We start from the raw sequence: 26745 nt of genomic DNA, 5'->3' as shown, positions 1-26745 counted from the left end.
GCACCTTTCTAAAAGAGGGCCTAAGTTTTAGTTTAGTTTAGGCCCTCTTTTACTAAGGTGCGTTAACCGATTAGCGCGTGCTAATCGATTTAGCGTGCGTATTAGTCTATGGACGCGTTACCAACTAGCACGCGCTAATCGGTTAGCGCACCTTATTAAAAGAGGGGGTTAGTGTTTACCTACTGTCGTATTTTTTTGATTCTGTGCTCCCATGAAAAAGACCTTCAGGCCAATATTTAAACGCCGCGGCTGGTGTTTCGTGTACATGGGTGCCGTTTTAAAATATTCCCGGTTATTCAAGCACCAGCCACTACCTGGATAGACGTGGTGAATATTTGAACAGACCACCAGAGCTATCCAGATAATGTCAGTATTCAATGCTGATATTCGGATAACTAGAAGAACAGTTTTTCTCTCCTAAGTTGTCCAGTTAGTTATGTGAATAACGGCACTGGATATCACCACTAGAGAATGACACGGTGACAAAATTCATCACCGTTCCCGTCCCCGCGGATAACCGCGGGAAATAATCCCATGTCATTTTCTAGTGTCTGTTTCAACCTCGGTCCTTCTACACCAGCATTCTTCAAAGCAAAGCTTGTGGGTCAGTGGTTGTGGCCATTCATACTCTCATTCATCCCTCTCTCTTTAAAGAATGACATGAAGATGGTTTCCCGCGGTTATCCGCGGGGACGGGAACGGTGATGAATTTTGTCACCGTGTCATTCTCTAATTATTCGCCACTGACCAGATAGTGGCATGCTCTGCCTTTCCGGATAGCACCAGGGCTGTCTGTAATGGCTTTCGCCGGCACTATCTGGTTAAGTGCTTTCGACATCAGATCACATATTCCTATCATTATTCTGTCAGTGCATCTTGTGTCTGGTTGTGTCTTGCTGCACTAGGCGTTAGACTGGATCCAGGAGGCGGGAGAATATTACCTCTCTACACACCTCTCTGCAGGGGAATCAATAGAAGAAACTCAGGAACTTTTAAAGGAATACGGGGAGTTCAGAGTCCCCGCCAAGGTAAGCAGAGAGGACGTTATTTTTGGAAGCATCGAACCTCCTCTCAGGCCTCTCAAATCAGCTAGTGTACCATCTCTCTTCCTGTCAAGCCAGCAGCAGTATTGCTGTCCCTGGGAGTAGGGGGTATGAAAAAAAGCTGCTTATAGACATTAATATCCCTTGAAGTTTTGTAAGATCTTTTTTTTTTTTAATAAAATATTCAAAATATTCACACCCAACTATAAACTTTAAAAAAAAAACAAAAAACATAAAGAATAAAGAAAAATACAACTCTTATTTTGGGACAGGAAAGGAAAGAGGAGGTGATTTGACACACTGCCTTTCTGTGGTTACCATTAGAGAATGACACGGGGACAAATTTTTCCCCGTCTCGTGGGAACTCATTTTCCCCTCTTGTCCTCGTAAGTTCTTTCCCTCACATATCAGAGCACTGGAAAGCATGATGGACTTCAGGAAAGCAGTTAAAACCTTCCTCTTCCAATACTCCAACTGCTTCCCTCCCACCCACCCACCCACCGATGTGACAAAGGAAACAAGCACACGCTCATCCACATTAGTCCATGGATGACACTACAGCCCATTAGCTACGGCATCAGACAGTCAATGGACTAAGTTACCTGACATTTTGATGGTTTTCTATTGTATCCCCCTCTCCCCTTATTTGTTGCATTAAAAATGATCCATTACTTCCTCAACGTGTAACCGCACTCCCTCGCCCCCAAATTGTTCACCCTGTTTATGCTCTGTTACTTCCCTAGCGTGTAACTGTACCCCCCTCCTGCCTGTTTAACACTTTTTATGCTTATTTGTAACCCGTTCTGAGCTTTCTGGGAGGTCGGGATATAAATCTAAATAAATCGTATCGACCCCCGGTGAGGGAACAGAATGTGTATAAGAACGTATCCGTATTAACCCAGGGAAATCTTTCTTGGCAGCAAACCAAGGAAAAAGTGAAGCTCCTTATCCAGCTGGCTGATAGTTTTGTGGAGAAGGGACACGTCCACGCTACTGAGCTGAAAAAATGGGTAACCACCGTCAACAAGCACTATCGGGATTTCTCGCTGAGGATGGGGAAATATCGCTGCTGTCTGGAGAAAGCCCTGGGAATCGGCTCTGAGGTACTGCGTCTCATGCCGCTGTGATAGGCTGTCTGCAAGGTGTGAAAACACAGGGCCCGATTTACGAGTGGCCGCGGAAAAAGTTCTCAGCCCAACCAACGGGGCAGCCTCCGTCGAGGGCTATACACTTAGGCCGGTGATTTCGACTTTTCTCGTTCCGTAATTTTCCTACGGAAATGGAAAAAAAAAGTGGGAAATCAGTAGATTAACCCCCTCTTTTAATAAGGTGTGCTATGCTTTTTGGCGCGTGATAAATATTAGCACGTGCTAATCACGCGCCAAATGCTAACGCTAAACGCGCGTTTAAACGCTAAGCGCATCTTTGTAAAAGAGGGCCTAAATGTTTAGCCCTCGATGGAGACTGCCCCAACTTTGCTGGTCGGGCCTTGAACTTCCCAGCGGCCCTTCGTAGACTTCTACATTGGCCACTTTGAACATTTCCTACAGCTGACTCAGATAATCTGATTAGGCTCTGATAATCAGTATTTTGCTGTCCATTGCTGATGTTAAAACCTGGAAATTCAATGCTGGGCCTAGTCCAGGCACTGGCATTGATTTTTCAAGTTTCCAGAGCCAGGTAATGAATAGTTAATTAAGTGCAATATTCAGCTAAATGCTGACCCCCACCCTCCAGTGGCATAGCACCCGGGGTGGTGGTGCCCCTGCCCTCTTTTCCGCCCCCCCCCACCCCCACCGTGCACACGCTCCCTTTCCCCCATACCTTTTTAACTTCGCCAGTGCGAGCAGTATCGCCAACCCGCTGCCCGTGCCAGCCTCAGCTCTCCTTCTCACGTCACTTCCTGGTTCCGTGACCCAGGAAGTGACATCATGGGGGAAAGCTGAAGCCGGCGCAAACAGCAGGCTGCTAAGTTGGTCAAAAGCCCCAGGTTACATTTCTCGATCTTTTGCATATCGATTTGCATCCATTTGGAGCAAAGCTTCCGGTTGAGATTGGAATATTTCCGTCCCTTCAAATCTGCAGAAAAATCATTAAAAACACATCTTTTTCTGCATTCTGAAACTCATTAAATTCGACTTTCTACATTTTTAATAATTATTCTTCTTGCGCCTTTAGTTGTTCTCACGTAAGGAAGAAGGGTTTAGTTAATTTGGGATTTTGTCTTCTACTCCTTCAACTTCTTTGTGTAAACCGAGTCGAGCTTCTAAATCAGAAGATGACCCGGTATACAAATCTAAGGATTAGATTAGATTAGATTAGAGTAGCTGCTTGCGCTGGCGAAGCGTTAGAGATGTGTGAGGGGGGGAGGGAAGGTGCATTTGCTTTGGGAGAGGGGCGTGGAAAGAACAGGAGTCGGAGAGAAGGAGGGGTACCCCCACCAAGATAGCACCTGGGGCTGTCTGTCCCCCCCCACGCCCCTTTGCCCCATACTATGCCACTGCCACCCTCAGAATGCCTCCAAAATAGCCGGTTGTCAGTTTGACGTTAACCAGTTATTTTCGGCATCATTAGCCAGGTAAGTGCCACTGAAAATCAACGATTAGCCGGGACAGACAGTTTAACTACTATTTATTATTTCTATAGCGCTACCAGATGCATTCAGCATGGTACATTAAATACTTATTAGATGGTCCCTGCTCAAAAGAGCTTACAATCTAATTAAGACAGACGCACAGGACAAAAGGTGAATTCATGCATGCTGTTCAGGTAGTTGAACCAGACAGGAGCCAGTTAAATTGCTTTAAATATTGACTCCAAAATGCACTGAAGTCCTAAATTTAGGAGCATAAAGCGAGGAGGGGGAGAGAAGTTAGGAGCTTAGCAATTATTTTCAGCACTACGCTCTTGAATTAGGCTCATATGTCTATGCAGATAGAGTTACCAGATTTTACGTCAGTAAAATTCACACCCGCCCAGCACCGCCACAACTCCGCCCCCCAGCCCCGCCCCCAATGCCTGTACGTCGGGCAGGATGGCATCCGCGCGTGTGTGGATGTGATGCAACGACATCATGCGCAAGCGTGTGGTTTCACCACGTTGCATGCGCTGATGCCCCCTCCTGACGCAATTTATTTTCAAAACCCGGACAAAGTACCGGGTTTTGAAAAACCGTCGGGGAAATATGGACGTCAGATAACCCTATATGCATATGAATGGCAGGCCTAAATTTCTTAGCATAAGAGTCAAGTCTGACTGGATGCCACAATTTAAGCACCATATTTGCACAAGCTTTGATCTTATAAACGTTTTTATAGAATACGAGAGAAAACTGCCCTTATCATGCCTAAATATACAGTAGATGCACTCACGTACTCCAGGTCTATCACTAGCATAAGTGCAATGTCCAAACAGCATTCATGAGCACAACTTACAGTATTTTTTCAGCAGTCCTCATAAATTCTGGCCCCACCTATGACATGCCTCTGCATCCCCTCTTGAATGCCTCTTTGCAATAATGTGCTAAGACATTTTAGCATGGAATTATGCTGCAGGATAGCAGTTTGGGGCAGGAAGGGAAAGAGGAGGGGATTTGACACACTGCCTTTCTGTGGTTAGCATTAGAGAATAACACGGGGACAAATTTTTCACCATCTCATGGGAACTCATTTTTCCCTCCTGTCCCCGTAAGTTCTTTTCCTGTCCCATTCCTGCAAGCTCCGTCCTCATCTGCACAAGCCTCAGACACTTTAAAATCCTAAGTAGCAACATTCTAGAGCTCAGACTGTGATGTCATAATGCCTCATTCCACCAATGCTTAAGCTCTGTCCTCATCTGCACAAGCCTCAAACACTTTAGAATCATAAGTAGCAACATTCTAGAGCTCAGACTGTGATGTCATAATGCCTCATTCTACCAATCTCTAAGCTCCGTCCTCATCTGCACAAGCCTCAAACACTTTAAAATCATAAGTGTTCGAGGCTTCTGTGGTTAAGGCTGAGCTTACAGGAATATGACAGGGACCGACAAAACTTGTGGGGATGGGATAAGGAAAGTGAGTTCCTGTGGGGATGGGGACAAATTTGTCCCTGTGCAGTTCTCTAGTTACAACCAAAGCAGTTTTACATATTATACGTAGGTACATACTTTATACCTGGGGCAATGAAGAGTTAAGAGACTTGCCCAGAGTTGAATTGAACTCAATTCTCAAGCCAGTATATTAACCACTAGTGTTTAAGCCCGTTAGATTAACGGGTGCTAGATGTCTCCTGCTTTTGAACCTGGGCAGGGGCAGAGGCAGAGCCGGGGCGGGAGGGAGTGACGGTGGGAGAGCAATTTCAAAGCTTCAGCAGCGGCGGCTCCTTGACCAATCCGTGCTTACAACGTCCCCACACTTGTGGTCTGGCTGGCTCCCCCACCAAAGCCCTTCGCAGCGGCAGCCCCTCCCGCATCCGTCCCCGCGTCCCAAGCCTCTCCGAAGGCCGGCTCCCACGAAAATGGTACCCCTCTGTCCAAAGCCGCCACGGCAGCCTCCCTCAAGACACATTTCAAATCTGACATATTGTAATCACAAAACAGAAAATAAAATTATTTTTCTTACCTTTTGTTGTCTGGTCATTATTCATACCATGTAGGGGTCCCAGGCTATGGTTGGCTTTTGATAACTCGCTTGCCAGGGCCCCTTCTTTCTTCTTCCCTCCCTCCATCCCTGCAGCTGAAGACAGGCACCTCCCCCCAGTGGTCTGAGACAGGAGGGAGCAGTTAGGAGAGGGTCTGAAGGCAAAGAGGGGCTCAACAGCGCACAACCACCTTTCCTTCCCTCCCTCCATCAGGTGCAGTGAATCCACCAATGTTAAAAGGAGCCGCGTCGAAATCGGAGGCCTGCCACTGCTGTAGCACGTTCCCCTCTGCCTTGGTCCCGCCCCTTCTCTGCCATATGGGACCGCGGCAGAGGGAATGTGTTACGGTGGCGGCAGGGCTCCAATTTCAAAGCAGCTCCTTTTAACATAGGCGGAGGTGAACTGTACCTGATGGAGGAAGGGAAGGAACGGTGGGCCAAATTTCGGCAACGGCAGGAATTGTTTTGCGGGCCAAGCACCGTGAAACTTTGTTTCTTTAGGCAGCCCCGGTTGTTTACTTGGATTCAATATGAGCCGGGTGAGGAAGGCCGCCGCAGCCTCGCGGCTAGGTAGGGGGACAACAATGGCGCTTATGCTCAAGCCCCCGCCGCAGCTCCTCTCTCGATCCTGGTGCGGTTCGAGAGGGGAGTCGTGGCGGTGGCTTGAACATAAGCGCGATTGTTGTCCCCCTACCTAGCTGCGAGGCTGCGGCGGGGTTTCCATGGCAACCCGATCACGGATCTCAGTGTAGGGCCGGGTCTGGCGGCGCCATGTAGTGCGGAGGCGGGACCTCAGCACTAGCGCCGCCGGCCCCCAGGAGCTCGAGGCCGGCTGCGGACATGCCTGGCGTGGCATGGTGCAGGAGGAACAGTGATCGGTGGAGAGCAGGTGATGACAGTGATAGGTGGCACGAGGTGGAGAGTAGGTGATGACGTAAAACGTGCGCATGTGCACTCGTGTTTTCGCGACGGATCAGGGAACACGTTTTTTTTAGTGCGCATGCGCGGCCTAGCATTTTATTATATTAGATTAGGCTACTCCTCCACTCCAAAATAATCCTTTTAGTAAGATGAATGAGCAGCCCTGTAGTCAACAGGATTTGAACCTGCATGGGGAGGCACCAATGAATTGTCACTTGTGACTGCCATTTGTGAGGCTAAGCTTACGCTTACCTATGAAGATCCACGAGAGCCGATGTATACTCGTCTCCCAAAGTCACTTAATTGGCTCCGAATACAAATGCATTCACTTGGCAGACCCTCATTATCTCTGTTCACTTATCTCCCCCCATGTTCCTCCCCCCCCCCTCCTGTGAGATCTGCTCAGCCGGTAGGCCCCTCCTATCTGTGCCCTTCGCCTCCACTGCCAACTCTGGATTCTGTCCCTTCTGTCTTGCTGCGTTGTATGCCTGGAACAAACTGCCCAAATTCCTATGGCAGGCTCCTTCTCTGGCATTGTTCAAGTCCCAAGTTAAAAGCCCACCTCTTCGAGACTGCTTTCAACTCCTAACTTCTCTCCCCTTGGGTTCTGCATCCTTAACCCTATATGTCATGTCTATCTGTCTAAGTTAATGGTCCCTGCTCTGAAGAGCTTACAATCTATAAATGTCAGCTCACCTCTTCGAGAGTGCTTTCGACTCCTAACTTCTCTCACCTTGAGTTCTGCATCCCCAACCCTTTATGTCATGTCTGTCTTTCTAAGTTAATTGTAAGCTCTTCAGAGAAGGGACCATCTATAAATGTCAGCCCACCTCTTCGAGAGTGCTTTCAACTCCTAACGCCTCTCACCTTGGGCTCTGCATCCCCAACCCTATATGTCATGTCTGTCTGTCCAAGTTAAACTATATTCACAGTATACACAGGGAAAGATTATGCAAAAAGTCAGCCAAAGTGTGTATAATAGCCAAAATAAGAACTGACTGTACTGACAACTAGTGCACAGAGAGTGGAAAGGATTTATAAAGAATATGCTCAGAAAAGTGAAACTCTGAAGAGAGAGTGACAACCCTCTCTTGGGGTAAGAGTTTACCGTCCAGTCATTGCATAATTGATTCAAAAAATCACTTTCTGAGAACTAGTAAAGGTAATAAAAGCTAATTTTAAATCTTGTAATTTCTAAACACAGTCCAGGTTCAAAAAAAATTTTTTTTTTTTGAGATATAAAATATAATAAATCTCATTGGATTTTTGATGATGCACTCATCTTATAAAGATAAACTTGTTATAGGGGTCTCGGGTCTCAACGTGGCCCCGTTTCGTGGTCTGCTTCAGGAGACCCAAAATCAATCTTTAAACATTATACGTTGTGATGCATGAGATGATCATTTGCAGAAGGAATTCAAAATTTATATCCATGAGAAGATCATTTGCAGAAGTGTTTCTGATGCTCCAAACAAGTTAAACTATAAGCTTTTCCAATCAGGGACAGTCTATTAAATGTCAAAATGTACAGCGCTGCGTACGCCTTTCAACGCTATTGAGGTGATAAATAGTAGTAGGATTAAATATTCTATATATTTAAGCTTGCACATGGTGCTTAGATTTAGGGAGGTAACTTTTAAGCTCCTAAATTAAGATGAATTTCAGCTGAAATTTCGGCTTCTAATCCCCCTTTTTATCAAGTTGGGTCAGCAAGGTAAGTGCTCCGATGATCATAGGAATTCTATAAGCGTCAGAGCATTTACCTCGCCGGCTCACGATAAAAACCTCTAGCGCAACTTGATATAAGGGGCCCTAAGTCTGGCTTAGAATAGGTCACACATTTAGGAATTCAGCTTTTTTTAAAATTTGTTTTGAAAGGCCCAAAATGTCTGGAAAGGACCGGAGTTTATGATGAAAAATACCATTTACTCTTCTCAGTCAGAAGTGCTGATAAAATATACAGAACAGAAAATTAATGCATAAACAGTGATTTTGGGGTTTTTTTTTTTCTTCTAATCTTTGTACAATTGAAGCCACATAATATCCCCCAGACGGATTTTCAAGTTCTGGCTGGGGGAATCATTTCTAAGGCTTCACATTGTCTTGGTAGCAACTGCTATTCATTTTCCAGGAAATGCTAATTCGCTCGGTAGAGATTGAAGTGTTAATCAAGCCACTGTCAGAAATGTAAATTTAGTTTTTCATACGTGTCTCAACCTCCCTCACCTTTTTATGCAGAACTTATATTGAGAGCATCGTGATGGGATTGAATTTTATTTTTGATCTCACGAGGCCTGTTTCTCTTTTCTTGTTGAATATATTTGCCTCAAAATTCTCCTATGTGCTAACACCTACATCAGTGGTTCCCAAGCTTGCCCCAGGTTTCAGGATACACGCAGTGAATATTCATGAGAGAGATTTTCATGCAGTGGAGAAGGTACACGGAGAACTCTCTCATGAATATTCATTGTGGATATCCAGAAAATCTCACTGGTTGGGGGTTCCCCCGGTATTAATAAACCCACTCCCCCTTTACTAAGCTGCAGTACAGGTTTCTAAGAACATAAGAACAACCTTACTGGGTCAGACTAATGGTCCATCAAGCCCGGTAGCCCCTTCTCACGGTGGCCAATCCAGGTCCCTAATACCTGACCAAAATCCAAAGAGTAGTAACATTCCATACAGAATCTCAAAGAATAGCAAGATTCCGGAATCCCAGAGAGTAACAAGATTCTAGAACCTCAAAGAGTAGCAACATTCCGTGCGACCGATCCAGGGCAAGCAGTGGCTTCCCCCGTGTTTTTCTTAATAACAGACTGGACTTTTCCTCCAGGAAATTGTCCCAAACCTTTCTACCATGGCCCGAAGCGCTAAATGCTCCTGCGCTGCTCTGACGCTCATATCATTTAACACTCCCTGGCATGGTAGAAAACTCCACCGAGATTTTAGGAAAGGAAGGCCAATATTATCGACACCCTTGGTATACACAGCACTGTACACAATGTAAGTCATATGGTTACCGTCTAGAAAATTAGTTGAAGCCGATCAAGGATGAATGTGAGAGTTGGGAATCGGGTTCATGAAGCCAGATTCCTGGGTTTCACAATGCTGAGCTCTCAACCACGGATTGCGTCATATTTCCATTGTGTGAATCTATCAACCGTAGAAGGTATGCAGCCCTGCCGGCGCTGACCCCTAACTGAACCTTTGTCTGCCAAATGAGTTCTCTGGTGCTTGGAGACTGTAGTTTCTGGGCTGGATCCTTTTATCAGCAACATTAATAACACATCCATTTCTTGGAGCAGTCTATGGGCCTTGAATGTCAAACAAATAGCTCTCGTCAGAGGCAGACTTAAGGAGAGAGCTTAAAATGTGGTTCTTCCAGGACTGTTTGGGTCTTTTTTCTCTCTCTCTCTCTCTCTCTCTCTCTGTGTAATGTTACAGGGTTGCTTGTAGAATGGGTTCGAAACTGAAATAGGTCTTTCTTACAAATGTACCCCCTTTTTACAAAACTGCGCAAAAGGTTTTTAGCACCGGCTGGCGTGCTGAATGCTCCAACAGTCTTAGAGTTTCTGTGAGCGTCAGAAGAGCGCAGAGCGTTCGGCGCACCAGCAGGCGCTAAAAACCTCTTGCGCAGTTTTGTTAAAAGGGGGGGGGGATTAGTTAGGTCAGTGTGGAATTCTACTAGATTATTTATCAGTTATAATTTAATAATTTCTGATGTATTTACTAGATATGTTACCCCACTTGTTTGTACAGAGGTCAGGACTGGGGCCGGTTTATACCAGAAGGCTGTTGGCACAGAAAATCCACTCACTCAACACTCGCCTTCCTCTCAATAAAACAGTTCACTCCAGAATTTTAGTTCTGAACCAAGAGGGTTTATGTAACTTGGATTCTTCACCCAGAACAATGGGCCAATGCTCCACATCTCGTACAGTATACAGACTGAAGGTGCCATTAGGCGTCATGAGATAGGTGCCCTTCTTGTATAGAATCTCACCTAAGAAGAGCTTATTAAAGCTCACAATTGAAGCCAATTTACTAATTTTTATAGAATTTCCTTCTTAGTGGCTGATAGTAAGATCATGGGACGCAGCCTGGCTACCTCCCGTGATCAGTGGCAAATCCAGAAATTCAATTCCGGGGCTTTATCAGACCATTGGCATTGAATAAGAACATAAGACTAGCTATACTGGGTCATATCAGTGGTATAACTAATCCAGTATCCTGTTTCCACCGTGGCCAATCCAGGTCACAAGTGCCTGGCAGAAACCCAAAGAGTAGCAACATTCCGGAACCCCAAGGAGTATCAAGATTCCATGCAGAAGCTCAAAGAGTAGCAAGATCCCAGAATCCCAAAGAGTAGCAACATTCCGGAACCCCAAGGAGTATCAAGATTCCATGCAGAAGCTCAAAGAGTAGCAAGATCCCAGAATCCCAAAGAGTAGCAACATTCCGGAACCCCAAGGAGTATTAAGATTCCATGCAGAAGCTCAAAGAGTAGCAAGATCCCAGAATCCCAAAGAGTAGCAACATTCCGGAACCCCAAGGAGTATCAAGATTCCATGCAGAAGCTCAAAGAGTAGCAAGATCCCAGAATCCCAAAGAGTAGCAACATTCCGGAACCCCAAGGAGTATCAAGATTCCATGCAGAATTTCAAAGAATAACAAGATTCTGGAATCCCAAATAGTAACAACATTCCATGCTACTGATCCCAAGGCAAGCATTGGCTTTCCCCCATGTCTATCTCAAAGGCAGACTATGGACTTTTCCTCTGAAAACTTGTCCAAACCTTGTTTAAACCCACATGTTAACTGCTGTTACTACATCATCTGGCAACAAGTTTAACTTCGTTATTCTTTGAGTGAAAACATATTTCCTCCTAAAGGTCTGTAACTTCATTGGGTGTCCCCTAGTCTTTGTCTGATCTAAGTTCAGCTGTGATAGACATAGCCTTCCAGGCTGATATTCATCAGCTGGCCAGCTATATCATTGCAGCCAAGACACACTTGCTATTTCGGCAGGTCTATCTGGCCGTTAGAGTTAGACAGTCAGCCAATGAATATTGATGCAGATCAGCTATGTCACAACTGGGATATTCAGCAGATGATAGCTGGCTGTCATTAGGGCTATTTAGTTGGCCAGGAGCCATTCCCAGACAATTAAATACTACTGAATATTACAGTATCTGGTAGGGATGAATAGCCAGAATTTTTTTTATGTGTGTGTCATTTCCCCTATTGGAGAATCTCTGTTTTTTTCTGGGGTCCGCCCTCCCTCCCCACCCGTGATGACACAATAAAATTTTTCTTTCCCCCCTTCTTGCAGCCATCATGCCCTGCCACATAAAGTGCTTTTTAAAAAAAATCCATTTCAGAACCCCATTCGAGTTCCAAAACGTTTGAGTTCCAAGATAATTTTTCCCATTGAAAATAATAGAAACTGGATTAATCCATTCCTTGGTCCCACAAATTCAGCAAAATCAGGCCCCCCTGGCATAGACATCAATATCGGGTACCCCAACCGGCATAGACAGCAAGATCGAGCCCCCACCGGCATCGACAACAAGATCGAGCCCCCACCGCCATTGACATCAATATCGGGTGCCCCAACCGGCATAGACAGCAAGATCGGGTCCCCGCCAGCATACACAGCAAGATTGGGTACCCCAACCGGCATAGACAGCAAGATCAGCAATGGCAACTGCAAGCGTTGCTCAGCCCAAAGCTTCCCTCTGACGTGAACCACCCAGGCGGAAACAAGAAGCTGCGTCAGGGGGAAGCTTTGGGCTGAGCAACGCTTGCAGTTCCCGTAGGTTCGGATTCCAAAGCAGCATTCAGATTCCGAGGCAAAATTTAATTTAAAAAAATAGTTCAGATTCCAAGTTGTTAGAGTTCTGGGTCATTCAGATTCCGAGGTACCACGGTATAAATTGCTGAACAGTCAGGGTTCTCCATTTTAAAATAGAACAGGGTTTGGGATGCAATAGGGATGACATTCAAAATTATCTGTTCAGCTGTGATATTCAGCCACTGAGAAAATAGTTTCTCTCTAAAGAAATAACCGCTCTTTGAGGAAAATGGGATAGAAAATGAATTAAATAAATAAATAAAATAAATGCCCAAAATAACTTTAAAAGCTTAAAGGGTAGATGTGAATCACTTGTTCACTCTTTCCAAAAATACTAGAACTAGGGGGCAAGCGGTGAGGCTACTAAGTAGTAGATTTAAAACAAACCAGAGAAAATATTTCTTCACACAACTCTGGAATTCGTTGCCGGAAAATGTGGTGAAATTAGTTAGCTTAGCGGGGTTTAAAAAAGACTTGGGGTAATTTCCTAAAAGATAAGTCCATAGGCCATTATTGAGATGCCTTGCTTATTCTACTACTAATTACACAGTGATGTACAGAGTCACAAAGAAGGAGAAACAGTCCCTGCTCGAAAGAGCTTACAATCTAAACAGACAAGACAGACAAACAGGATGTCAAGGATACAGTTAAGGAAAACGGTTAATCTGCTGGCTGGGTTGGTGGGCAGTGGGGAGTAGGGTTATGGATTGAAGGCTATATCAAAAAGGCGGGTTTTCAGTCGGCTTTTAAATTAGGGAAGGGGCTTGGCAGACAAACTTGGGTAATTTATTCCAGGCATAGGGGGCAGCTAGATGAAAGGAACGAAGTCTGGAATTGTCAGTGGAGGAAAAGGGTACAGCTAAGAGCGGCTGATCTGAGGAATGGAATTCTCTGGGAGGTGTATAAGGAGAGAGAAGCGAGGAGAGATATTGAGGGGCAGCAGAATGAACACACTTGTAGGTCAGCAATAGGAGCTTGAACTGTGTGTGAAGGTGGATAGGGAGCCAGTGAAGTGATTTAAGGAGACAGGTGACATGAGTGTGGTGAAGTTGTTAGAAGATGAATTAAGCAGCATAAAATCAGTTTAAGTACTTGGGATCCAGCTAGGTACTTGGGACCTGGGTTGGCCACTGTTGGAAACAGGATACTGGGCTTGATGGACCTTCAGTCTGTCCCAATTTGGCAATTCTTATGTTCTTATGTGAGCCAAGTATTGAACAATCAAGCCATTGTGACATCACTGATGAGTTTGGCTCTTAGACACTGGTGGAATGAGGCATTATGACATCACAATATGAGCTCTGGAATGTTGCTACTCTTTGGATTTCTACCAGGTACTTGGGATCTGGGTTGGCCACTGTTGGAAACAGGATACTGGTCTTGATGGACCTTTGGTCTGTCCCAGTATGGCGATTGTTATATTCTTAAGCCAAAGAAACTCAAGGAGCAACTACTATAATTACTTGTGTTAGATCATAAATAATCAAAACAACTGTCTTCTCAAGTTTACTTCTATAACTTAATTTAAATAAATAAAACTACAAAAATCCTAAATAAACATAGAAACAAAGAAAATGACGGCAGAAAAGGGCTATAACCCACCAAGTCTGCCCATTCCAAATACCCGCCCCGCACAAAGTGCTTTCAAAGTGCTGTAAAAATGTCATAAAGTGCTCAGTCACCAACCAAAAAGTGCACTAGTACCATCAAATGTACCAGCGCTGGTTGTAATGAGGGACCATCATTGCATTATAAAGTCCCTCTTACTGCCTTCCAGAAAACAATAAATATACTGTAATGTATTGTTGTAAAATACTTTCATTACTTATCTGGAAGGCAGTAAGAGGGACTTTATAATGCAAACCAGCGCTGGTACATTTGATGGTACTACTGCACTTTTTGGTTGGTGACTGAGCACTTTATGACATTTTTACAGCGCTTTGAAAGCACTCTATGCGCTTTATTTAGGATTTTTGTAGTTTTATTTATTTATTTAAAGTAAGTTATAGAAGTAAACTTGTGGAGACATATTCTTAAGCTACTCATATTTGTTTAAAATTATACATGAATTTTCAGCGAGTCTGCTTGTGCATTTCGGCTTGCAGAAAATCTGCTTAACTTTAAAGGTCTGTGTATTGCTGAAAATTCAACACAACCTTTTTTTCTAGAACACGTGAAAAAATCCTCTGGCTGGGTCACCAAGCCGCCTGCCACTTTCAAACAATGCTGGGGAAAGAATGAATGCCAAGTGAAATCCTGGTTTCCATGATCCCGCTTTCATTTGCACCATGCTGCCATCTGTCTTTCTGTGTCAGGATTGGATCACCTATTTAGATTCTGTATTTTCTTTTCACAGGATAATAAAGACCTGGAGCTGGATATTATTCCGGCGATTCTGTCAGACCCAGAGGTGAAGCTACGGGATGCAAACCACGAGATTAATGAAGAGAAAAGGAAGTCTGCCAGGAAGAAGGAGTATGTGCTGAGACACTACCTCCACTGTATAATCTTACGTAAACAGCTGCAGCATTCTTACTGCGGAGCTCTGGGACCTAAAGGGTTAACAGGAAAACCATCCAGGCCTGGTGCAGGAAAATCCCCGAGTCAGAATTCTGACCTGCTAGTAGAAGCCTCAAGGGATTTAGTAAGAAAGGGAAAGGTTTTGGCTCTAAATGGAAAGCAACTGGCAAGAAACTATAATGTGAAACATTTGGGCCCGGATTCTCTACACCGCGCCATTGTCAGCAGCCGCTGATTGCGTGTCAGTCAGGCCATGGCACCATTTAGAAAATCGGCCCTCCGGCAAAGGTAGGGGCCGGAAATGTAGGCCAGAGTTTTCGAGGCCTACGTTCCCGGCACCTACCTTTACAGCGCCTAACGCCACTTCCGGCGTTAGCTTTGCCTATGGTGGTGTTAGGCGCTGTAAAGCGCCGACGAAGGCATGATTCCAGTGCCTTGAAACTCCGTTTAAAATCTAGTTAGTCAGTTAGATTTAGATCCTGTCCTCCCCGAGGAGCTCAGAACTGGTTATGTGGTTTTGTCATTTATAAACAGAGTTTTTCACTTAGCTTAAGCGCTGGTAGGGCGCCTTCTGGTACCTAACAAAACAGTGCCATTTATAGAATATGGGCCTTAGACCCTTCTATAAATGGCATCTAACCAGTAGAGGAGTGGAAGTGTAGGTCATAGGTTATGTGTTGTTTATAGAATTACGCCTACTGGAACCTAAAGTGGTTTCAATTGCCGGTAGGCGTTGAAACCTTAGGTGCACCCATTTTATGCCAGGGTAGGTGCTTACCAGCACCTAAGTCAAAACACGGCCCCAAGATCCACCTACAATCTGCCCCCTAGCCACTCCTACTTTCTGGTAGGTGAATTGGAGTAAACCCCTACCTCGAAGTGGTAGGGGCCTACCAAATTAGGCATTCTTACAGAATTACCCTCTTGCTGCATCTGCTCGACGTTATTAACACAGCTGTGTCCAATTTTAGCACAGACAGTTGCTCGATTTAGCGCTGGATTTCTTCTACCTGTGGGCTTTGCGCCAGTTTGAAATGAAAGTGCAGGTAAGGAGGAAGTCCCCGCAGACAAGTGCACCTGCTCTTTCTGTGGATTCGCTTTTTCAAACCAAATCGGTACACTTAGGAGGTAATTTAGACATCCAGATTACGTGGACTGTGAGCCTATTCTATAAGACCACTTAGGTGCATAAGTTTCCTTATAGAATAGAAGTGTAAGTCGGCACATACAGGCCAAAATTTAGACACGCCTGCTTATGTCAATAGCAGACGTAAGCGGGAACGGGTAAATGCAGCATTTTAGTGTGAATGTTGGACACGCCCATACCCTGATTATGCTCCTCCCCCTGTGAATACCTCCCCCCCTTACATTTATGCACTAAGAGGGACCGTAGAAAAGTTTTCAGTCCATCCAAGAAGAGAATGATGTAGAGCCATGAAACTTACAAGTCATTCCACGCTTTTGATGACACATTTCATTTCATATCATTCTCCTCTTGGTTGGACTGAGAACTTTGTAGCGGCCCCTCGTATATCAGGTGTGCACATAGATTATAGAATATCGCTAACAGCACATGTAACTGTAACGGTCTTGAGCTTAAGTGCTAGTATTCTATAACTTACGCTTGTAGTCAGTGCCTAAATTTAGATAACTGTTGTCGAATAAGGGAATTCTTTTGAAAATGCAATGTTATATACATTGCGCCACTCCCAAATCTAACCCCAGTACAAGGAAAGCCCCCCACCCCTCCTCCCAAATGGTTGCAATGGGTCAGTGCTCAAACCTTTACTAGCACCCTTCACAACAACATAAGCATTGCCATACTGGGACAGTACAAAGGTCCATCAAGCCCAGTCTCCTGTTTCCAACGGTGTCCAATCCAGTCACAACAACCTGGCAAGATCCCAAAAGAGTAAAGCAGATTTTATGCTGCTTATTCTAGGAATAAGCAGTGTATTTTCCTCAAGTCTGTCTTAATAATTCTTATGGACTTTTCTTGTAGGAAATTAGCAAAACCTTTTTTTAAACCCTGCTAAGCTAACTGCTTTTACAACATACTCTGACATAAAATTCCAGAGTTTAATTACACACATTGAGTGAAGAAGTGTTTTAACATATGTTTCTTTTATTGTAATCCACTCTGAGATATTATGAAGGGTGGAATATCAAATTGTTTTAAACGATTTTCTCTGATTTGTTTTAAATTTACTGCTTAGTAACTTCATTGCATGCCTTTTAGTCATAGTATTTTTGGAAAAAGTAAACAAGTGATTCACATCTACCATTTCCACTCCGCTCAATATCTTATAGACTTCTATCATATCTCTCCTTCTATCACATCTCATCTCCACCGTGGAGTGGCAGTTCTTATATATGATACCATTTCCAGGGGTAAAGCACTGTTCCGCTCTTAGAAATAGCTTGGAAAGTTTCCCTGATTCTTTGTCCTGCTGTTTTGATTAGTCGGCACAAGCTGTTAATATAACATTGTTTGGCTTGATGAAAGTAATATTTCTGTATCCTCCATCTATGTGGTTTTTAGTTTGCCAAATCATTTTCCCTAATGGTGATCCTGTTTTTCTTCAAGATTCATCATGGCAGAACTTCTTCAGACAGAAAAAGCTTATGTCAGGGACTTGCACGAGTGTTTGGAGGTAAGCTTTTTCATTCCCTAGCCCTCTGATATTAATCCCATGGCGGCAGACAGGCAAATTTACCACAGGATCACAGCCCACACCCCATGGTAAGCCTGTTTAACATGTGTTAAGTGCATGCAAGCACTTACCTCAGTTTACTAAAAGGACCTCTATGTTACTATGAGATGAATTTGCTTGCATATGCATAGTATGGAGATCATGTTATGTTTTTCACATTTAAATACCTCTAGAACAGGGATCTCAAAGTCCCTCCTCGAGGGCCGCAATCCAGTCGGGTTTTCAGGATTTCCCCAATGAATATGCATTGAAAGTAGTGCATGCACATAGATCTCATGCATATTCATTGGGGAAATCTTGAAAACCCGACTGGATTGCGGCCCTCAAGAAGGGACTTTGAGACCCCTGCTCTAGAAGCACATTGAAGCCAGGGTTACCATATGGCTCCAGAAAAAGGAGGACGGATTGAGACATCCAAGTTTTACTTCCATTGAAAGCAATGGAAGTAAGACCCGGATGTCTCAATCCATCCTCCTTTTTCTGAAGCCATATAGCAGGGGTAGGGAACTCCGGTCCGCGAGAGCCGTATTCCAGTCGGGTTTTCAGGATTTCCCTAATGAATATGCATGAAAAGCAGTGCATGCAAATAGATCTTATGCATATTCATTGGGGAAATCTTGAAAACCCGACTGGAATACGGCTCTCGAGGACTGGAGTTCCCTACTGCCATATAGTAAGCCTAAGGCCTCTTATAAAATTAGCCCCCTTGTATGCACAATAAGTTGTGTACTTTGGTATAGGACTATAGGCCTTTATTTTTAAAGGAATGACTTGGAATACCATTCCAACACTTTTTTTTCAGATTTCAAAGCAGCAAGAGTTTTTTAATCCTGCTCCCTCCCCCTGCTCCATAGTTCCACTTCGTATTTACAGGTTAAGCTCTATTTTTTGTGTAACTCAGGTGTAGGCATGTTCTGGAAGGTAGTTTAGAAAGAGCAGGGGTACAGTCATGAATTACATGTGTTGTTTATAAAATATGAACTTATACAATATATTTACACCCGCTCCCAAGCAGTACCAAGAAAAAAAGCAGGCTTTGTGTTGGTATTTAATAAAGACACACCGGTGCTTATGTATCTTTACAAAACAGCCCCAAACTAAGCACCTACTTGGCCTCCCCACATAGATGACTTATTATAAAATTACTCTTCACATGCAGATTTATCTCATGAATATTCATTGTGTTTAAATTGAAAAACCTGACTGGTTGTTGTCACTAAGAATGGTGTGGGAAGCCTTGCTCTCCAAGTTTAATCTGGACTCACTGCATCCGATATTCAACTCTATTTAGCCGGACAGGAACGGCTCCTGGCCAGCTAAACTACACATAACTCCTCTTTTACTGACGCGTAGGGCGGGGTTTAGCACCGACAGCGGCGGTAACTGCTCCGACACTCGTAGAATTCCTATGAGCATCAGAGCAGCTACCGGCTCTGTCGGCGCTAAAACCCACGCTAAGCGGTAGTAAAAGAGGGGTCTAGTTAGCTATCCACAGATAATGAGAGATCGCCCGGCTGTGTCCCACTGAATATCCCATTCAGCAGATAGCCCGGTGACTGGCTATACTGCATGACAAAGCCGGCCTCCGCCAATATTCATTGGCTGGCTGACTTAAGTTCAACTGATAGATAGGCCTGCTTAAAAAGAAGTGTAATTAAGAGACTGACTCAAGTCAATTAAACCTGCAAGAGAAGGGCTCATAAACGTTATAACTCTGCTCAGAGGCTTGTAACTCTAAAGAGAAGGAAATAACCCTCTCTTGAAACAAGAGTTATATTTTCAAATCATAGCATAGTTTTTAGCAAACGAGTCCAACTCTTGAGGATGTGCAAAATTGAAAAAATGTCAATACTTGGATAAGGTGATTCGCAAGAATTTTTAAATTGTGCAATTTAAAAATTCTTGCGAATCACCTTATCCAAGTATTGACATTTTTTCAATTTTGCACATCCTCAAGAGTTGGACTCGTTTGCTAAAAACTATGCTATGATTTGAAAATATAACTCTTGTTTCAAGAGAGGGTTATTTCCTTCTCTTTAGAGTTACAAGCCTCTGAGCAGAGTTATAACGTTTATGAGCCCTTCTCTTGCAGGTTTAATTGACTTGAGTCAGTCTCTTAATTACACTTCAGCCATTTTCTGACTCTTAATTGCTACATTGTCCCTGTGTATTGGAAACTGCTTAAAAAGAAGGCAGATGAATATCGGCTTAGCTGGCTATGTCTTGGCTGGCCGGAAAAAAAAAAACCTCTCAGAAATTCAATGCCAGTCGCAGGATACGGCACCGGCTTCACCGCAAACCGCAGGAGACAGCCGGCTTTCTGCCACAGTCTGAATATCGAGTGGACTAAGCCTTTTGGAAGGAGACAGAGGCAGGCCAAGAATTTCAGAGGCCGCTTAGCTGGCACCGAGAAGGGCGCCAGCAAGTATATAGGCTGTGTGTGGATTAGAGAGTTGCGCGGGGACAGAAATCCCACCCATCCCCCGCCAGGATCCCCTCCGTCCCCACCCGTCCCCACCAGGATCCTCTCCGTCCCCACCAGGATCTTCTCCGTCCCCACCCGTCCCTGTCAGGATCCTCTCCGTTCCCCACCCGTCCCAGCAAGGAATTACCTCAATCCCCGCCCATCCACATAAAAAGCAGCAATTACTTCTGACAGGATCATCAATTCCACAGTTTCTTTTGTGTTTGCGCTGCTGTTTTCCTTGTGGAATCTCTTTGGTGGAATCCTTTTTTTGTTTTCTGTTCAGGTAATTAACTTATAAACCCCCTCTTTTACTAAGGCTGACGTGTCCATTATATTATATGGACGAACCCTGCTTCCAAAGCCTTCCATCCCCGTGGGAGTCTCGTTGGCTAGAGGGGGGTCCCCGTGGGAGTCCCGTGGGCCAGAGGGGGGTCCCCGTGGGAGTCCCGTGAGCCAGAGGGGGGGTCCCCGTGGGAGTCCCATGGGTTAGGAGGGATTCCCGCGGGACCCGTGGGATTCCCGCGGTCCCCGTTCCCATGCAGACCTCTAGTGTGGATTGACAATTCATCTCTCTTTCTTATTCAGTGGTAAGCACTGAGCTTTCTCCCTGGCTTATTTTTGGTGTGTTTTTCCCATTTCAGGTTCTTTTGCCATGCACGCACACGGTAACACTCTTACGCCGTAAGAGGTACTGAGCACAGCACGCATTCACTGTAATAGAGCCCGGAAGCGAAAGTAATGAATGTCTTCTTTTCCACTGAGCTTGTCCTAATAAAGTGCCTTTTCTCTTTCAGACTTACCTCTGGGAAATGACAAGCGGTGTGGAAGAAATACCTGCAGGAATTCTAAATAAAGAACTCGTCATCTTTGGCAATATTCAGGAGATTTATGAGTTTCACAACAAGTACGTCTACAAGACACACAGCATAGACTGAATTGGGCTGATTTAAGATCCCCCCACCCCCCAACTAGAAGACAAGCCAGTAATCGAAACCAGGGAGGGGAAGAGTTTCATTAAAGCTTTTCTGCCTTTTTTGCTCATTTGGTTTTGACTTCTCAACACTTCCCTTCCTTCTCGTTTCTATCCCTCCCCCCAGTTTTTCTGACTTCCCTACTCTGAACACTAACCCCCCCTCTTTTCCTAAGGTGCGCTAACCGATTAGCGTGCACTAATCGAATTAGCGTGTGCTAAATGCTAACGCGTCCATAGACTAACATGCACGCGTTAGCGATTAGCGCGCGCTAATTCGATTAGTGCACGCTAATCGGTTAGCGCAACTTAGTAAAAGAGGGCCTTTATTAATACCCTTGTTATCCAGTAAAAGAGGATACATAAGAATAGCCTTACTGGGTCGGACCAAAGGTCCATCAAGCCCAGTATCCATTCCTCACGGTGGCCAATCCAGGTCACTAGTATCTGGCCAAAACCCAAAGAGTAGCAACATTCCATTATCTCAGAGTAAGCAAGATTCCGGAACCCCAAAGAGTAGCAACGTTCCATGTGGAATCTCCAAAGAGTAGCAACATTCCATGCTACTGATCCAGGACAAGCCGTAGCTTCCCCCATGTCTTTCTCAATAACAGACTATAGACATAGTGCAGTGGTTCTCAAACCTGCTATGGGTGACCACCAGCTACCCAGGTTTTCAGGATATCCCTAATGAATATACATGAGAGAGATTTGCATCTAATGGAGGTGAAAAAATTTAGGGCTCTCTTGAAAACATGGTTTTTAAAGCGTGCCTTCTCATCTTGAGAGGGTGTGGGATTGCCATCTGATAACTGTCTATCTCCCTGTGGGGCTGTCTCAGTATGGATGAGATTTCTTCCCTGTCTGCATAATGGATTTCTTTTCCTAATTTCTAGATTATAAACTGCTTAGTTCTGCATGTCAGTTTTTAGCAGTATAGTAAATGATGGATGAGTAAATAACTAAATATTCATTAGGTAATTTACACTCTATTGCAAACCAGTTGCAATAGAGTGTAAATTACAACCAAGCCTGAAAGTAGCCTGTCTGGGTTGAACATTCAGTGGTCTGTCCCAGACACGGAGAAAGTAAACATATTTTGATTGGGTTTCCAGAGAAAGACTGTTTTACAGTTAGCCCAAGGGATGTGCGTTTTAATTGTTAATATGTTTTAAGTTTAATGTGCACTACACTTCTCCCTCCGTATTCGCGGTTTCAGCACTCGCGGTTTTGCTTATTTGCGATTTTTCGCATGCTGACTCCTCCCCCCCAAATTACGTCATGAATAAAGTACTGTACCGATAAAAAGTTTGACGCTTACCAGCTCTCACCCTGAAAATCGCTGCTTCCCAGCGTGCACAGAGGAAAACGCTGTTATTCGCGATTTCAATATATTAAAGGATGGCTGGTTACAAAAAATACTGCAAATAACATATAAAAAGTTATTCACTGTTTTTCCATATTCGCGGTCATGTTCTGCCCCTAACCACCGCAAATACGGTGGGGAGGAGTGTATATTGATTTAGTATGTATTAGCATACAAATGAATATGCCTTAAAACTATTAAGAGGCCCTTGATGCATGGACACAGGCCTTGTTAAGGGGTTTTACAGTAGATTGTCTGTTTCCACACATTAAATGGGGTTGCTGCATTTTTCAGATTATTTTTTTCCTCAAGGGGTGTGGAAGTGTTACACTTACTACTAATACTACTACCTATAATTTCTATAGCGCTGAAAGGCGTATGCAGCGCTGTACATTTAACATACAATAGACAGTCTCTGCTCAGAAGAGCTAACAATCTAATTAGACAGACTGAACATCTCAGGGTTGGGGAGATTATGATAGAAGAAATGATACAGAGGGTATAGTTATCTGACAGCAGTGAGTGGGAGTTAAGAGTTGAAAGCAGTTTGAAAAAAATGGGCTTTAGCTTGCATTTGAATATTGCTAGAGATGGAGCAGGACGTATTGATTCAGGCAGCCTGTTCCAGGCATATGGTGCGGCAAGAAAGAAGGGATGGAGTCTGGAGTTGGCAGTGCAAGATAAAAGGGGCTTGCCTGATGAACAGAGTTCACGGGGAGGAGCATAAGGGGAGATAAGTGAAGAGAGATATTGGGGGGCTTCAGAATTAATGCACTTGTAAGTTTGAACTGTACAGTTCCCCCCTCCCGATTCGCAGTTTTAGGATTCACGATTTCGATTATTTGCGATTTCCTAAAAACGGAATCACCCCCACCTCCCTCCCACCTCCCGGACCTCCCCAGACCTTACCTGGTGGTCTAGCGGTCTTTCAGGGCAGGAGCGATCTTCCTACGCTCCTGCCTCGTGCAGATCACTCATCCAAAATGGCTGCCGTGAGTTCCCGTCGTAGTCTCGAGAGACTACGGGAACTCGTGGCAGCCATTTTGGATGAGTGATCTGCACGGGGCAGGAGCATAGGAAGATCGCTCCTGCCCCGAAAGACCGCTAGTCCGCCAGGTAAGGTCCGGTATGCCTGGAGGGAGGCGAGGGTGGGTCAGAGCTGGTCCAAAAGTTATTTGCAAATTTTCAATATTTGTGGGCCGGCTCTGCCCCTAACCCCCGCGAATATTGAGGGAGGAGTGTATTTGGAAATGGACGGGGAGTCAGTGAAGTGACTTGAGGAGAAGGGTAATGTGAGAATAGTGGCTCTCATGGAATATGTGTGTTAACTGGCTATTACAGAGTTAACGTGAAACCACTTACAGCCTCCTATATAGGAAGCAGTAAGTAGTCCTGTGTTAATTTAGAGCAGGTACTAGTGGGAGCATTAACACACAACTTACACTAAAATTAGTGGGAGCACCCCCAAAAGGTGCTGTGTAAATTTTGCATGATAAAACCCCACATTGAACCACAGTAACTGCAAATTGTAGCACATTTTAGTTAAAGGGCCCCTAAGTGCATGTTAAAAAGTTTTAATGCACGTTAACATTATTTTCATTAGACCAAACGTGTGAATTCAATCGAAAAAGTCCCGAAAAATTGTGAAAAAAAGCCCACACACTGAAATGGATTAAAAAATGCTTGCACTTTTCATATCCTTCATCGAAATCCCCACCACTCGGTGAAAAAGCCTTTGGATGTGCCGAGCTGCTAATATGAACTTGTTTTCTCCTTTTCAGCATTTTCCTGAAGGAACTTGAGAAATACGAGCAACTGCCTGAAGACGTGGGTCACTGCTTTGTCACATGGGTAATAATGTTTTACTAGTAAGCATTCGCTGTCCAGAAGTCAAGAAAATCGATTTTCCATTTTGTTGTTGCAACCACTAAAAATAGGTTTACGGGATATGTAAGTGGCCAAAATGAAAATCAGCTATTTCTTGGTTATTTAGGGCCCCTTTTTATCAAGCTACGCTAGAGGTTATTAGTGCAAGCCGGAGCTAGAGAATGACACGGTGACAAAATTCATCACCGTTCCCGTCCCCGCTGATAACCGTGGGAAATAATCCCATGTCATTTTCTAGTGTCTATTTCAACCTCGGTCCTGCTACACCAGCATTCTTCAAAGCAAAGCTTGTGGGTCAGTGGCTGTGCTTATGTGAGCCAAGGATAATGAAGCCATTGTGACATCACTGATGTGATTGGTTCTTAGGCACTGGTGGAATGAGGCATTATGACATCACAATATATGCTCTGGATACCAGAGACTGTCATTCTGTAGTGTCTGTTTCAACCTCAGTCCTTCTACACCAGCGTTCTTCAAAGCAAAGCTTGAGGGTCAGTGGTTGTGGCCATTCATACTCTGATTCTTCCCTCTCTCCTTAAAGAATGACATGAAGATGGTTTCCCGCGGTTATCCGCGGGGATGGGAACGGTGATGAATTTTGTCACTGTGTCATTCTCTAGCCGGAGCAGTAAATGCTCCTATGCTCATAGAATTCCCATGAGCGTCAGAGCACTTACGTTCCCGGTCACGCCCCATTCTGTTGCAGACCCGCCCCGTTCTGCCCCAAGACCCACCCCCACACGAACCTCATCTCTTATTCTCTGAGCTGTGCCTGGAGGACCCTCCAGACATGGCCCCGAATCGTGGCCTTCCAAACCCCAGACATCTGATAACTCTAGGTCAAGGTAACCATGGCATCCCACTCCTCTGACTCCCCGTTCTTTTTTCCTTCCAACTGTCGTCGTCCCCCCCAAAAAATAGAATGGTGAAGATAAGAGAGTGGTTATAGGGAGAAGACGTATGTCTTTAGTTTCTTCTTGAAGTCAAGGTATGTTTTGGGTCGTCTTAGTTGTACTGGTAGTTTGTTCCAAATATGGGGAGCTTGATATTCGAAAGTAATCTCAAACATCTTCTTCCGCCATACTTTTTGAGGTGATGGGAGGGGTAGTTTGAAGCATTGTGATACACGTGAATTGAAGCCAGTTTCAAGTTTTATTAGGTTTTATATACCGCCTATCAAGGTTATCTAAGCGGTTTTACAATCAGGTACTCAAGCTACATCAACCCCCGCATAATTCCCACTTTCCCGCTTTGACTCTGGCTCACTTCAAGCTCGAGCCGCGCAGTACATGAAGTTCGGATTGGGCACACAATTTCAGGTCTCACTAGACGCGAAACAGTGAGAGCTCCTGGAAATTCATGTGTTGCGCAGTTCAGGCTTACAGGAAGTTTGGGTCAGTCCTTTAGTTTCAAATCTCGTGAGAGCTGAAACCACAAGAGCTCCCGAACTTCCTGCGACTCAAGCTTGAAGAGAGCCGGAGTCGCAGTGGGAAAGCCAGAATCGTGCGGGAGTTGATATAAGTGAAGCCAGCTGTGTCCAGATAGCAGCACTTGGCAGGCTGAGTTCTGGCCCACGGGTTATGAATATGGGAAAATATGACCCGTCAGGCTTTGCTTAAACTCCCCTCAATCCCCCTCCCCCCCCCATATGCAGTCCCCCTGACCTTCCCCCTAAAAAGCATCCAGTTCCTCCTCACATAAGAATATAAGAACATAAGAATAGCCTTACTGGGTCAGACCAATAGTCCATCAAACCCAGTAGCCTGTTCTCACAGTGTCTAATCCAGGTCCCTAGTACCTGGCCAAAACTAAAGGAGTAGCAACATTCCATATAGAATCTCAAAGAATATCAAGATTCCGGAATCCCAGAGAGTGACACGATTCTAGAACCCCAAAGAGTAGCAACATTCTATGCTACCGATCCAGGGGAAGCAGTGGCTTCCCCTATGTCTTTCCCAATAACAGACTATGGACTTTTCCTCCAGGAACTTGTCCAAACCTTTCTTAAAACCAGCTACACTGTCCACTCTTACCACATCCTCTGGCAAAGCGTTCCAGAGCTTAACCAATCTCTGAGTGAAAAAATTCCTCCTATTGATTTTAAAAATATTTCCCTGTAACTTCATCGAGTGTCCCCTAGTCTGTAATTTGTAACAGAGTGAAAAATCAATCCACTTGTACCCGTTCTACTCCACTCAGGATTTTGTAGACTTCAATCATATCTCCCCTCAGCCGTCGCTTTTCCAAGCTGAAGAGCCCTAAGCGTTTTAATCTTTCCCAGAAGTTAAGATACTCCCTATACCTCATCCTGTAATCGCATCCCTGGTCTTACTGGGATCCCTGGTGTCTAGTGGGAAAAAGAAGTGAAACTCATTGGGGTCTGTT

At 44.6% G+C, this 26745-nt stretch overlaps 1 protein-coding gene across 5 annotated transcripts in view; it reads left to right on the top strand.

Moving 5' to 3' along the window:
* The window catches only part of KALRN (kalirin RhoGEF kinase), a 1310049-nt gene that overhangs the window by 833742 nt on the left and 449562 nt on the right, over positions 1 to 26745 (top strand). For all 5 annotated transcript variants that reach the window (XM_033944399.1, XM_033944394.1, XM_033944393.1 and 2 more), the window contains 6 exons: positions 906 to 1028; positions 1964 to 2146; positions 14793 to 14911; positions 17544 to 17610; positions 20932 to 21041; positions 24255 to 24324. In XM_033944399.1, the coding sequence (XP_033800290.1) occupies positions 906 to 1028; positions 1964 to 2146; positions 14793 to 14911; positions 17544 to 17610; positions 20932 to 21041; positions 24255 to 24324 (672 nt within the window). The remainder of the gene's footprint in view (positions 1 to 905; positions 1029 to 1963; positions 2147 to 14792; positions 14912 to 17543; positions 17611 to 20931; positions 21042 to 24254; positions 24325 to 26745) is intronic.

This window comes from Geotrypetes seraphini, chromosome 5 (assembly GCF_902459505.1).
Source record: "Geotrypetes seraphini chromosome 5, aGeoSer1.1, whole genome shotgun sequence".
Lineage (NCBI taxonomy): Eukaryota > Metazoa > Chordata > Amphibia > Gymnophiona > Dermophiidae > Geotrypetes > Geotrypetes seraphini.
Note: the sequence above shows the minus strand (reverse complement) of the source record. Positions and strands in the feature narration are given on the sequence as shown.